Here is a 14500-nt window from a genome sequence, read left to right as displayed (position 1 = left end):
AATGACCATTCACAAAGGACAATCTCTGTAAGTTGTTCAAAGTACAGAGTATCATGCCATGAGCACATAACTGAAAATGGTGGAAAATGCATTACAGTTTTACTACTGTGAGGTAAGCTTTGATTCATACCATATGGCCCTACAAGACAAGCATATGTGCACATCTGCACATGTGTGCGGGAATGCCGAGGTCTCCAACCAACTGCAGCCAGCCCAGTCTCTTAGCACAAGTAAGAAGACAGGATTCCAACAAACAAACACAGAGTTTTTCACGAGTCACTCAAAAAAACTAATCCTACTGACTCACAGTTTTTGTCTCAGAAACCTAGTAAATAATACAAACTGAGACAAATGAAGGTATGAAGATAACTAGGTATTATAGCAATACTAATTATTATGCTCATATTTGTTTTACACTTTACAAGGCTTAAACCCCCCCGAAACAAAACCAATTACACTAATATGTGAATAATTCATGACAAGGAAAGGAATCAATGGACTTACAATTAAGTTCTTTTCTTTTTCCTCTATTCTTTTTAAGGTGGTATAAAACACATAGTTTTTTCTTTCTCTCTCAGGTGAAGTCCACCTGTGAGGTCCTCTGAATTCAGAGTTACTTCACAGAAATCACAAGTCATCAGTTTGGGTGTAAAGTAGCAAAAATATTAAACTTAATATTATACTGGATAAGACATGGAGAAGACTGAAAAATGCAATTGGTTATCAGCAAAATTCCTGAAATCAACATTTCTCAGTGTGTCTCACCCTCTGAATTAAAATAATTGTTTCCTATGGTATTTTCTGTGTTGTAACTACAGACAAGTATTAACTTTTTAAAAGCACCTTGAATTTGAGGTGTTTTATCCTCCTGCTGCTTCAGAGCATGAAATGAGATTCTGATGTTATCTGCAATGTCAAGTTTTGTATGTTTGAAATACACATTTGTTTACAAGACTAGGTTTTAAAATGTAGGTTATCTTCTGTCAAAATGAAATAAAGTTAAAAATTAAGCTCAACTCAGAAGGAAAGGGAAGGTGAAGCAAAGTGCAAGAAAAAAAAGGAAGCAGGATCTTAGTAAATGTAGCTGGAATTCAAACTTCATTTCCTATTTAGGAATTTTCATGCCCTCTATCACCTTCATGCTTTTTATTTTTGCCCCCTTTTAAAAAATCTTCTTAGTTTCTTTCCATACATATATTCAGAAAAAAAAATCTTGCCATTCATTCTGGGGACAAGTTGCTGTGTACATAAAAAAACCTCTCAGAATTAAACATCAGTATAACAGGTGGGGGCTCTCTGCCTTCCCAGAAGGCTGAAAACAAGCCCAGACTGTTGTCACACCACTGTGCTGGCCACTGCCAGGCAACTTCTGGCTTTACCCTTTCCACTCATGCACGTGTGACAAAGAAAAGCATGGAACTGCAAGAAGAGGAGGAATAGATCTGAACATTATTTCAGAAGGGTTCAAGCAGAAGCTTCATTACTAAGTATCGCTTAACCCACTAAAAGTTCCCTAACCACTGAAGTAAAAATGGCATGAACTAAGAACGAACTCTTGTGTGAGCTTGATTTACTTCCCAGCCCTGACCTAGACAGTGTATTGTCATGGTCACTGCACTTTCTCTTTACTCCTGACCTTATTTTATGCACAACAGACATACCCTCCTCATCCTGTGACTAGAGAACAAGCAACAAACCTCTCTTTTCCAAGGAAGATGCACACTTTTATTAATTTGAACTTTTATTAATTTTATTATACATTCAAAAAGCTGTAAGAATAACTTAAAAGATTAAACTCAGCAAGTGAAAGTGCTGTTCTTTTTGGCAAACATACCCATCACCTTCAAAGCCTTTGGGCTGTTAAAAGCTCTTCTGAATTTTAACATTTGTAATGAGTAATGAAGGCTGCATTTTACTATCTCCACAAAGACACACCAGAAAGTAAGCAATGATCTGCAACCCAATAATGTCAGATACCATTTGTTTATAGCCAGCCCCATGATGCACCAAGGCTCTGTCAAGATGGACTGTTTTGAGAATATTCTTACTAGCTGTTAACCTGTACAGCATTAGACAGAATGGCATGAAGTTACACTGAGGCCATGGGATTTTCTGCCCCATGTTGGCATCATGGTAAGGGAAGAGTGCCATGCATTTACTTTTTCTCCCACCCAATATATTCCTTTTTGGAAATGCTAACATCACCACAGGCACACAGAGTACATGAGAGAGTTTGGCCAGAAGAATTTAAGCTTTAATATTTTCCCCCATGCAATCAGGCTAGGGGTAAGGGAAGATGACATTTTATTACCCCAAGCAGCTAACTGATGCAAGACTTGATGCTCAAATGCATCACATATTAAAAAGCATCTTAGTTTATGTGCAATCATGTATGGTAAGCAAAGATTCTCTACCACTCTGAAGGAACTTTCAGTCCTTCACTTATTAACGAGTTATATCTTGAGAGCTTATATGCATTTTTTTATAAAAAATTTTCACCACTTTAAAGTACACTTTAAAGCGTGCATTAACTTGCACATGGGAATAACCATTACCTTTCTAGGAGTCCACCACAAAAACTCCTCTACTCTGTTTGCCTAGCCCCTCACCCCTCAAAACTCAAGGCTATTTTTCTGTGCACAGAAAGCCTTGAGACATGACACTACTCTGACCCCCTCTCTAATGACAACATCTGCTGAGAGGGCTCACTCAGCTCTTTATGCAGCAACAGTACACCGTGCTTTAAAAAAACCTCAAACAAATGAAACAACCCCTCCAAGATTCACTGATAGATTACATACAGGTAAAATTACTAATTAAAACAACATCTTCACCAAGACTCTGAACATGGCTAAAGAATGGCAAGTTTTTGCTGAGGTAAAGCTTCATACAGCAGGTAAGTATTCATATCTAACCTTAAGAAGGATGGCCTTATCAAATGTCTGGAAAAACTAATGGCTTTCAACAAGAACTTTAGTATGGCAGATTCTCTTCCTTCAACAACTGATTTTTAAAGTACTTTCACTAATTTAATATTCTAAAGCCCACTGCAGTTATAGCTTACAGCAATAAGCAAACTTGAAATTCATCCCATTTTAAGTTCTAGCTCCTAATGCTTCAGGCTGCTTGAAGCGACTGTATATTTAATTTTCATGTAACATGCTAACAACAATATTTACATTGACTAAGTTTAATGACACAGTTCCCTCTAAAAAGTTTTAACTAGCAGTATACTAAACAATGAAATAAAAATTCCTTTGTTCTTACAGGACAGTTAACTTTTGAAGAAAATGGGTGTCTTCAAATTAAGATTTTTACGGTAGGGAAAATGTAACAGTTCCCACACACAGGTTCACCACAAAACAATGAAAATACAGCTCTCCTTTCAAACATGTGTTCCTGGGTCCTCTAAATCATACATCATGAACCTAGAGACTGGCCCAAGCTTAACCTACTTGCCAGGGCTTCAAATGCTGAAATAAGATGTGAATACTGCAAGAATATTCTGGGTAATAGCAATAAAGACAAAAGAGCAAGTATATAATTGTGCTTCACGGTGTCTGTCAATGTTATTATCCCAAGTAGCCTTTTTAACTGCTGAAATCTATGTCCAGGTCAGCATACTACTCAGCAGGTTTCAAAACTTGTTGGGACCACAATGCAGAGAGAAGTAAAGAAAGCTCCCATCTTGAGCTGCTGGCTCCCATTCTGCAAACACAACGCAAAGCCCAGACAAGTTTACCCCCTCCTGCCCAAGGTGGGTTCCTGCCCTTGTCCACCTCACCCCCTGCAGACCATCAGTCCTGTCTCCAGAGCTCCTGGATACATTTATTTCCCTAGCAATGCTTGCCCAATTCAAATAGAAACAAGAAAAGCCACGAACACTCCCTAGCACACTTTCCTGCCTGTCATCAGCAAAAACAAACCAAGCCTTTCAAGATACCAGAGGGGCCAACACAGGGACAGAAGGAGGAAGGGTAGGATAAAGAGTTAAAAGTTCTTATCTCTCAGCTGACACTCTAGTCTTGGAGACATCAATTCAAAAGTGCAGTAGCTAAGGAAAGTAAAGCAATCAGCTGAAGGAAGGTGGGAATCACTCTGGCTGGCAGACAGATCAGAGAGGAGTGACCAGACACTACCAGGCATCATGCACCAATCACGTCAAATCCTGTGCTGACAACTTGCTGGCAAAACTTACTCTACCAGAAGACTATGGTAAGTGCCAGTACTGCCCCCACGTTTCTTTAGCATCCAAATGAACTAAAATATATCATTTCCTCTTTAGCCATTTAGAACATCCAGAGAAAAGATGACTCAGGCACTAATTCACCTGTTGCCCTACAACTGGGAGAAATACTTGTGAGCACTTGAGTCGTCACAGTACATGTCACAGGACACTTGAGCTGAAACTGTGGATGGAAGTCTGTTTAAACTTCTATGCAAGGCACAAACTGGAAATCCTGGGCAGGGACAAAAACCTGTTCGGACAAGAGACAGTTCCAACTGAAAGTGCCTCAAATCATCTGCCAGCATCCAGGTCCAGGTCTGCCAGTATTAACTGTATAATGCAGTTTTTTTCCCACTGTAAGCAAATTGGTTTTTCAAAAAATTCTTTATGCTTTTACTTTGAGCAATGGGGCAGTATCATATTTCCAGATAAGAGCAGTTTCCTTTAAGTAGTAACTTTTAAAACAGTTATCTTTCTAAATGCTGTGTCTTGCATCTAATGCTTTAGCTCTACAAAAAAACATAATCCTGCATCAAGTGGCACTGCTGCCATGAAGTCCTTGTTTTCCCTTACCAGCTCCTCCCAGCCCTTTCTGCTGCACCAGCAAGAGCATTTCTGTAATTTCTGATGAATCCAGTCAGGGAAATGACCCAGGTGAAGACTGAGCTGCTGCATACAGGAGTCTTCAGTTGGATAACTTCCTTGATCTGGTTTACCACATTGCTACACAAATGCCAGTGTGAGAAAACAAAGATGAGAGTAACGATGCAATTTAATTCAGAATAAATCAACCCCTGGGAATACAAAGCTAATTAAAAACATGGCAAAAACATATAGGCAAGTCCAAACAACTCTACAAGCCTCCTTACTTGTTTCTAAACTTTTCTTTTTGTTTATTTACTCTTGGAAGTGAAACACTTAGGTTCATAAGCATAATGCTACAAAGACAAATGGTTTAGAAATGTAAATAGACAATAACTCTTGTCTGAGTCTTGAAAAACACATAACCCAGCCAGGTAATCCAAGAGTGTGTTTCTTCACATAGCTTATTACACGGCATATATTCAATAGCTCAAGGCCAAGCCAGAGGGCATCACACAGGGAGGCAACAGTGAGGGAGGATTCATCTGACTAAATGGGAATTCAAATAGTGTTGTGTAGGCTGCCATGCTCATCAGTGAAGATTCACACAGTGGATATTCATCAACCCAAATGTGCTTACTCCAGGTGACAGGAATGGTACTTGGCTCCATTAGCTGAGATTAGATCTTCTTGTCTGTAAAAGGACCGTGGGCAACTCCCTACAATGGAGACTGCAGACACCCAAGCCAGACGAGATACCTCCTACCCTGGATGCAAACTGCACATCCCTCACATGAGGAGTACTTGATATGTACAGACTGAGATATGAGCTATTTGGATCTTAACTTTTCACAACTTTTCCCAGTATGGTGAAGAGCAAGAGGGCTGGGCAAAACTGCTGATACATTAATTTCCTTGCAGCAGGAGTATAAATCCAGCTTTTACCTTAATTTAGTGCTGTTTTCTTAGCAACTCTCACAAAATCACCTGAGAAATACTTGTTGTCGTGTATATGCCTTTGCTTATAAAGGATGAAAGACACCTTGTTTCAATAATGACAATCACAAAAGTGGGATGAAACGACAGGAAGAACCCAATATCACTATCACTTCTGTTCATCAATGCAGGAAGAAGGCCCTGGTTTTTTAAGAAAATCAGGAGTACTTTATCTACTTCTACCTCCTGTTTATCTCAGCATTCATCGACTGTCATGGTGAGCTCCTCTTTACTGCTAAACACTATTAATGCATTATACCTACCACATAGTACAGCGGCTCTCAGCAGTCCTGCAGCTACAACTAACTGGAAGAATTAAGCACCACACTGGATTCAGCTTCTTTGCTGTCCCCAAGCTGAAAGGATGCTGCTACTTCCTTCCCCTTGGCTTCCGCTCCATGCTCCATTTCCTCTCTGCTAACTTCAGCTGCCACTGTGTCTCCTCAGAGCCCTCAGGGCAGAGAGGCTGGGGGTGGCTCCTACAAGTGACTCCAGCTCCAGCAAGACCAATGTGGTGCCCTCCATACTGCTATGCGCTCTTGCCTCCATCTGAAAAGCATCCAGGACAGCAGCAGTTTGCCATGGTGCGGTGCCCACTCACAGCGACAGGGAGGCTTCACCTGCCAAGCAGGGGTACAGATAATGAACAAAGACAGGAATTCACTGCCTAGGATGCTGCCACTGAATGGCACAGGCAGTGACAGCTCACAGAACTGCAAAAAGTAAGAATAGGAACAATTAAAAGATAGCTGCAGTGCTGGATTATCAGGGATTTTTGTGTCCTGCCTGCATAAACTGCTTGTACTCAAAACATACTTTTATATCCACTGCAGCTCTGTTTAAATATACCCAATTCCCCAAGTAGCAAGTGATGATCCCTAAATAATAGGGAGTCAAATTTAGAAACTATACTGTACATAGATGAATTTTTCCTTCAGCTTTTCCTCAGGACCTGGTGCTCTTCAAGCTAGCAAGAGTGGCATGGGTATATCTGAATCAGAATATCAGCATTTTACAGAAATGAAAATGCTGCTCTATGCTGGAACATACTTAAAAATACTCCTTTCAAGGGCTCAGACATGCCATTATGTCAACTGTGATTCTATCTTACTATTTTAAAGTGGAAGATTCAATGCATTTAGAAAAAGGAACAAAAAATTACAGTATGTTCACATTCTTATGGCTCTGTATAAAAAATACTTATATATTTTCCAGTTTCTAATAAAACTAAAAATGGTATTTGTAAAAAGCATATGTATAATGCTTATTACCCATGCACAGCAAGCCAGATATTACATTAACTGAAAGCTTAATGTAAACCAGCCTTCAGAATAATGTTTCTGGAATTTCTGAAGGGAAAAAAAAAGCACTCAGTTCTATCTGGCACTTCCTAAAACAAAATGTTTTAGTGTACATTATTAACATGTATTATAATAGTATCATTACACTGATTTTTTTCTAGTAAATATAACCATTTACACAGACTTCTTGCCTCCCTTATTTTCCCTCCCTGGCACGTGTATGGTAAAACCATTGGGACCTGTGAGAGAAGTAGAATACCAGCACCACAGTTCTCTCAGAAGTTGCCTTTCTTTGTATCTAAAGGTAGAAAAGATATATATACTGGAGCAAAGGAAAATTGATATTACAAAACATGCAGCTTGCATAAGGTAATGAATGCATAAGCCAACAGAAATACTGAAAGTGCATTGCTTTGATTTCAAGTTGCATGTATTTCTGAGAGATTACTTAGTTTGCCTTTGGCTGACCGAAAGAAGAACACCCCCTGAATTACAAACATGAGGCTCACAACTGTACTGATCCAATGTACTGGCATTTGAGACGTGGAATAGAAGCCTCACTCTCAACCACACTGCTATTCAATGGTGAGACATCAAGCAGGGCTGTTAAGAAATGCTATTTAAGCTCAACCTCCAACCTGCCAGGTACAGCACATTCCTATAATGACATGACCAAAGCATTGCATTTCTTCTTGACATGCATTTTCTTCTTGGTTTTCTTCCTGTGCCAAGCCTGGCTTTGCCCACAGAAGACAAGAGTAAAAAACGAATCTGAAGTTCGTAATAACAGAAAGTGGAGAGACATTTCTGTACCTGCATTTACCAAAACCACTGGAGATTTCTGATATTTTTAAAAAATTCTAAATGCACAATTCTTCTTCCTCTCCACCACACAAATACATACAGCCAAGCTTCTGTTAACCATTACAATTAAAAATCGTAAAATTGCATTTCATTGTTACCAGAAACCTTCATTTGAAACCATTCACTTAGACAAAAGTTGACACAGCCATCCATAAAAGCTTCATGAACCCAGTTTTACTCTCAAGCAGGAAAAGGCATCAGTATGGTGTTAAAAAAAAGACAAAAAATAAGGAGAGGGAGAAACACATGGCAATTAACACTCAAGACACAAGTGGGCAACAAAGACACAAGTGGGCAAAAAAGACACAAGTGGGCCTGCAGGGAAAGCCAGCATATGAATTTGTCACTTCACAAGTGCATACACGCATTATTAAAGGTACCTTGAATCACTTAGTGCAAGGTATTACAAGACAAAAGGGTGAACACAAATGCTCAGGAGAAAAAGACTGCAGTTTTAAACCCTCAGATCACCTAGGTAACTTGTTCATCTGACTGAGGGAAATCAGTTACTAGGCATTTGTAGGCATTAGTTGTTCAAGACAAACATGAAAAAAACCCAACCAGAACCCAGTGCTTATCTGGATCTGATAACTGATAAAATTATAAAATAATTTTGCTAAAATCAATCACCTCATCTTCATTAACATTTTACAACACTGTCTAGTACTGAGTAAGCAATTGGCTCCTCCACTAAAATAAAGCAACGTCTTTTTTACTGCTTTAGAGCAATTTAGCTTCTACTCTGAGGAGTCCATTTGGGTCTCAATGAAATAAATCTTTGGATTTGATGGTCATTAGTAATTTGCAGCTGAATGAGAAGAGACAGTATGGCAGCGCAAGAGGAAAGAGAGGAAGAATATAAAACTATTTCTGCATCATCTAAACTTTAGCATCATTGTTAAAACTGCAAGCATGGGATAACCAGTTTAAAAATAAATAAAAAAAACCCAGCCCAGAACCGGAGGATCGTTTTAGAGCTGCGCTGTCCAGAAAAGCAGACTTTGCAGAATATCCAGCTGAAGTGACTGTGAAGTTATCTTCCATGAAGTAATGGAATGGCAGCTTGCAGGAAGGCAATTCCAAACAGCAGCACTCAAGCATCAACCCTCCTGTCCTCCATGCATACAGAGGGAAAAAACACTGCAGATTCTGACTAAGCAGCAACATCTGAATTTTTATTCACCATCATACTGGAAAATAATTATCTACCTAATCTCATTCAGGGATTGTGAAGATGAGATATCCTGAGCATATTCATCAACTGGTAGGCTAGTATTTGAATTGCTATTTATTACTCAAATGATATTTTATTATTCATAACTTCTTAATTTTGAAAAACTAATAAAATAGGAAGACCAACTTCCAAGAAATAGGAGTTAAAACTAATACACACTGCAGTAGAAAAATATAATGCCAGATTTCTGCACTAAAACAGAATATTCTAGGATTTCTCTAAAAAGATCTCCCTAGCAGTTACAAATAAATGATCCTCATCTTCTACTGAGAAGCAAAGTTTCCAGGCGATAAAGAAATTTAATCCCTTCCCAAATTACACTGATTACGCTTACATTCTCCCTGGTTTAATGTTACATCTCCATATAACTCTTAAATTCCTATTTGCCAGAAGTCTGTTGTTAGGTTTTATACAAGATCTATTCATGTGAAAAAGCATGCACCATATATTTTGTGTATTCACCAAACAAATCACCAGTGCCAATACGAATTCAGCTTAAGGGCTAGTTTGGGGGCTTATTTGTTTGTTTTAATATTTGCACATATTCATTTCAGCACTAAAAGAAACTGAAGTTCTGGAATACCTGTTAGAACAATTAAAAAATTCAAACAAAACCAAAACCAAACAAAAACCCCACAAAACCATAATTTAGTCCTCATCTGAAATACCTGTCAGGTTTTACATACTTGAGAGAAGTTACAGAGGTAAAGGTTCTAAAGGGTACCTGCATGGACATCTAACAGCCTCACTGCTGGGGTTCCAAGCACAAACACGGACAAAAGCAAACCCATCTGTGAGAATTTTACCCTATTAAAGCAAGTATGTTACTGAGACTTAGAGGGTACCTCTCTGACCTTCAGAGGCCACCAGAGATCTGCATAAAAAAGTCATTCAATTTTCTAAATACAGTGCTAAGTGCAGAGCTTAATAACCAGTACTTCCATATTCACGAATTACGTAATCAGTCTGGCTGAGGAGAATTTGAAGCTGGGACTGTGTGAACATATGTCTGAGACCAATAAAGGAGAGAAATTCTTGATGCAAAGCATCCCTCCTCATCCTTTCCTAATTAGAACACTGACTACAAATCCCACCTTCAAAAAGCTCCAAATCCAGGACCTATTTATTTGGATTGTTAACACAGAAGTGGAACATCTCAACGAAGTCTTATTTGATCTGTCCCACCATGAGGAGGACTCTCCCCCTTAGTCTCAAGTAACCTGTCCAACAACAAATGCTGCAGCTGAAGCAATTATTCCCTAATGGCATGCTCTGGCTTTCTAACCTCTACCTTTATTTCAATCACTTGGTTTTTAACTAGTCCATTCAGCCACAGAGGAAAAGACAGTGATGTGCAAACATCCCTGAACTCTGGCAATGGCCCTTTACTTGTACCTACAACTGTGACCATGGTACTAAAAGGGCAAGAGGGAAAACCAGCTAGTTGAGGTTTTACAACCATTTAGCACTTACTGAGCTGTGTGTATACTAACTGGGAATGTACCTAGTACTAAAACTCTTCTCCCCAGAAAAATCATCACACCTGATGTTCAGGAAGTTATTCAAGGCTACAAGCTGGCATCACATAAACTTTCAAAAAAAGATTCACAGTAAGGAGGTGTTATTAGGAAGCAGAACACATTTTGATATGAGATCAACTCTACATATCCCCTTGTACCAATGTACATGTCCAAAGAAGAAAGACTGGGCTTCTAATTAGGCTTTGGTAAGTGATATTATGAAAAACTCAGATGTTCTCACATGGAAGACAAAATTAGACATTTCTATTTCGATAAAGATATTCTCAACTCATTGACATAGCTGTTATTACTCACATAATCAGCCATCAGTCTTGATGTAGATGTAGCAGCTACAGACAAGCCTTTCCATGCCATCTGAATTGAGCTTGACAATAGAAGACAAGATCAGTCAGACAGTTGAAAGGCACTAATTCTGCCAATACCTCACCACTTTGATTACATGATGGAGATTTTCCATGAGATACAAAAATTATAGTCAATTTTGATATTACCTTGGTATCTGAAGTGCTAGCTTCATGGGCCACACACAGCTCTGGTTTTCTGTCACGCCTATCAATAAATTCAGTATATCCCAAGTTTAGTGGCTTTTGAGTTTTAGTTAGTGGTTCTTATCCCAGAACAGCTATTTTTGTTTGTCCTTTAAAAAAGGTAGAAACTGGTATTGCATTTGATGTAAGATTGCCTGGCGTGGTAGGTTTTCCTACAAGACATCTTCGCCTTTTGACTACTCTGTGTGTGAACATATGCCCACCCAGATTCTACTTAGGGTACCTAAATCCAACCATGAAAGAAGGAAAACAAAAAGGTTACTTTCAATCTTTTATTTCTTGCAGCAAGCATCACTTACTGATTGTTACAACCTGTGTGAGATAAGGAAAGCTCTGAGGAAAGAGGGCATAAGCATCCCCTTCACATGGTGCACATCCACCCCAGTATAGCGGGAAGGATGCTGCCAGCCCGCTGCTGTGAAGGCTCAGCCGGTGTATGATCGCTCATCCCAGATGACACATTTACCCATTTGACAATACATACCACAAGGCCAACGCTGACCACAGGGGAGGATGCACTTCCTTCTAACATGTCTTGTACCCCTATGTACTCAAGTTTTCTGCATCCTGACATGCCCGTGGGCCTGACAGGCGCGACGCCGCCGCAGGATCCCTGTTGGAGCCCGACGGAGGGGCTGCCCTCCTGCCACCAAACGCAAGGCCAAGGGCGAGGAGGGCACGGCGGTGTTTCAACCCCTCATCGAGGCTCCACGCGGGGGAGGGCTGGAGGGCAGGTGCACCTGGCCGGCCGAGGGGCTGCCACACCACGGCACAGGTGAAGATCAGACTTGCGCAGCCCAGGGCAGGACCCGCAGCCCGGCACAAGAGCATCAGGAGCTGCTCCAGGTGCCCCCGGGCGCTCGGGCACTGGCTCGCTGCGGCTTCTGCGCCCACCGGGAGAAGGCGGAGGAGACCCTGCCCGGCCGGGGAGCGTCTCTGTCCGGCTGCCCAGGGGCAGCAGTGACAGACCCCGCCCGGCCGGCGGGAGCCACCGCGCCGAACAAAAGGCCCGGCGGAGGCCCGGAAACGTCCCGGGGCCGCGGCCGAGCCGCGCCGTCAGCCCGGGGGGCGAACCCCAGCCCGGCCGCCCCGCACGGCCTGCGGCCGCCGGTGCCCCCCACCCGCCTCTCGCCGCCGCGTCGGGGCCCTGCAGCGGGCACGGTGAGGAGACGGGAACCCGGGGGAAAAGGACGCAATGCAACAGCTCCAGCGGCGCCGAGGGACGGAGGGAGGAACGGAGGGGGCAGCACAATGAGGCCAGCGCAGCCCCTGCCCCTGCCAGTAACAAAAGCTCCCCAGCCGCGGGGCTGTCCCCGCTTCTCCGGGCTGCGGGGTCTGCGGCGGCCGGCGGAAGCCAGGAGAGGTCTCACATCACCGACTCGCTTCCCCGCCGTACCCTCGGTCCGGCCCCCCCGCACAATGCAGCCCCCGCCGCCCCGGGGACCGCCGCACAAAGCGGGCCAGTCCCGCCGCCCATCCCGCACCGACCTTGAGCCGCCTCGGGCGCCCCTAAGGTTTTGGTCACCGCCTTCCACACGTTGCAGCCCAGCAGGCAGAGGAGAAGCGCCGCCGACCTGCTCATTTCCACCCGCCGCCGCCAGCCGCCGCCAGGGAGAGAATCGCCGCCGGAGCCGCTGCCCGGAGGAGGAGGAGAAAGAGCCGCATCAGGGGCTGGCCCGCTCCGCGCCTCCCTCCATGTTGCCGTGCGCTGCCCCTCCTGCTTTCTCCGCCTGCTGCATTGTCGTCCCGCCGCTGCGCCCCGGCTCCGCGTCCCGCGCTGTTCCCCCAGGCGGGCGGGCGGGCGGGCGGCGGAGGCGAGCGGGAAGGGGAGACGGGAGAGCTCCGCGGCCCCGCTGCCTGTCCGCTCGGGTTTATTCTTTAATTCCGCTCCCGTTTATCCATCCCCCTGCTCTCCCTGCGGGAGCGGCCCGGGCTCCCCGCCCGCCCCTTAACCCTTGGCGGCACCCCCTGCCCTGCCCGGCGGCACAGCGCCCCCTGCCGCCTGCGCCCTGCCCTGCCCCGCCGCGGGGCTCCTCGGCAGCGCCGGTGCCGCCCCCGGCCTTCCCGGGGCGGCCGCGTGTCCCGCGGGGCAGCCGGGCCGGGCCGCGCCCGCTGCAGCCGCGCTCACCTGCCGCGCTCACCTGCCGCGGGGGGCCGGGTCCCGCCCGGCCGCGCCCGCCGCCCGCTCTCCCTCCCTGAACGGCTGCAAAATGGCCTCCCCAGCCGTGCCGGCCCCGCTCGCCTCCCACCGCAGCCAGCAGGAGGGACGAGGGGGAAGGCGGGCGCCGTGACCTGCTCTCTGCACGGCTGGGACGTGTGGGGTTGCGGGGTCCCCCGCGGCCCCACTGCTCCGCGTGATCTCTGGCCAGGCCCCTGCTGCTGCTGCTGGGGTATTTAAAGGGAATTTCAAAACCAAAACGAACCAACCAACCACAAAGCAACGGCAAATGCACCCATCTACTGGTTTTAATACAAAATAGTTTTCTAAAATGCTATAGCAAACTGCACAGAAACTGTGAACTCTGGGTTGGAAATCGTGGCATTGAGGGCTGAGACCGGGCACGGTGCCTCACGCCCCGCCCCGCGCGGAGGATGGCAAGGGTAGCGCTGGGGACATCCTGCCGGGGGCAGGGTACTCTCCCTGGGGGCTTTCCCGCTCGGGTGGTTTGCATCTGCCCTAAGAGCATCTCTCGGCTTGCTTTCCTTCAGGCCAGCAGAGGCAGAACACAAGGGCACAGCAGTCACTCCTCCCTTCCCGGTCTCTGCTGAGCATTACGCGTCCTAAGGGAGGGAGAACAGGCGCTCCTCATGTTTCCTCCAGCACGGAGATCGCTGCTCCAGACAGCTATTATGGCAAGTCTTTACACAGCTGTGCAAAGCAAAGCCTCTGCCCCACTGCCTCACGGATTTCCCACGATCTGCTCCCAAACACTGCCAGTGCTTCAGCTGGCCTCTAAGACTGATGTTTGTATACCTACAAATTTAATCTCTCACTGAGGTGCCCTAGAGTTTCAGGATTTATTTGTAAATCTATTTTTTAATAAAATCTTCCAATAAAAATATGATGTATTAAAGATCGATTTTTATAAAGCAGTACAGTTGTTTATTTTACACTTTATTTTGTCATTTTAGTATTTGACCAGAGTAGCTGCATCACAAGCTACAGGTTGGGGTTTTTTTATGAATTTTATGAAATTCTGGTACCC

The 14500-nt window shown here is 44.2% G+C and overlaps 1 protein-coding gene across 1 annotated transcript in view; it reads right to left on the bottom strand.

Annotated features, from left to right (window-relative positions):
• The window catches only part of FAM171A1 (family with sequence similarity 171 member A1), an 86825-nt gene extending 73564 nt beyond the window's left edge, over positions 1-13261 (bottom strand). Inside the window, exon 1 of the mRNA XM_030944128.1 lies at positions 12783-13261. Within this exon, the coding sequence (XP_030799988.1) occupies positions 12783-12876 (94 nt within the window). The 5' untranslated portion in view covers positions 12877-13261. The remainder of the gene's footprint in view (positions 1-12782) is intronic.
• Positions 13262-14500: the final 1239 nt, after the last annotated feature.

This window comes from Camarhynchus parvulus, chromosome 2 (assembly GCF_901933205.1).
Source record: "Camarhynchus parvulus chromosome 2, STF_HiC, whole genome shotgun sequence".
Taxonomy (NCBI): Eukaryota; Metazoa; Chordata; class Aves; order Passeriformes; family Thraupidae; genus Camarhynchus; species Camarhynchus parvulus.
Note: the sequence above shows the minus strand (reverse complement) of the source record. Positions and strands in the feature narration are given on the sequence as shown.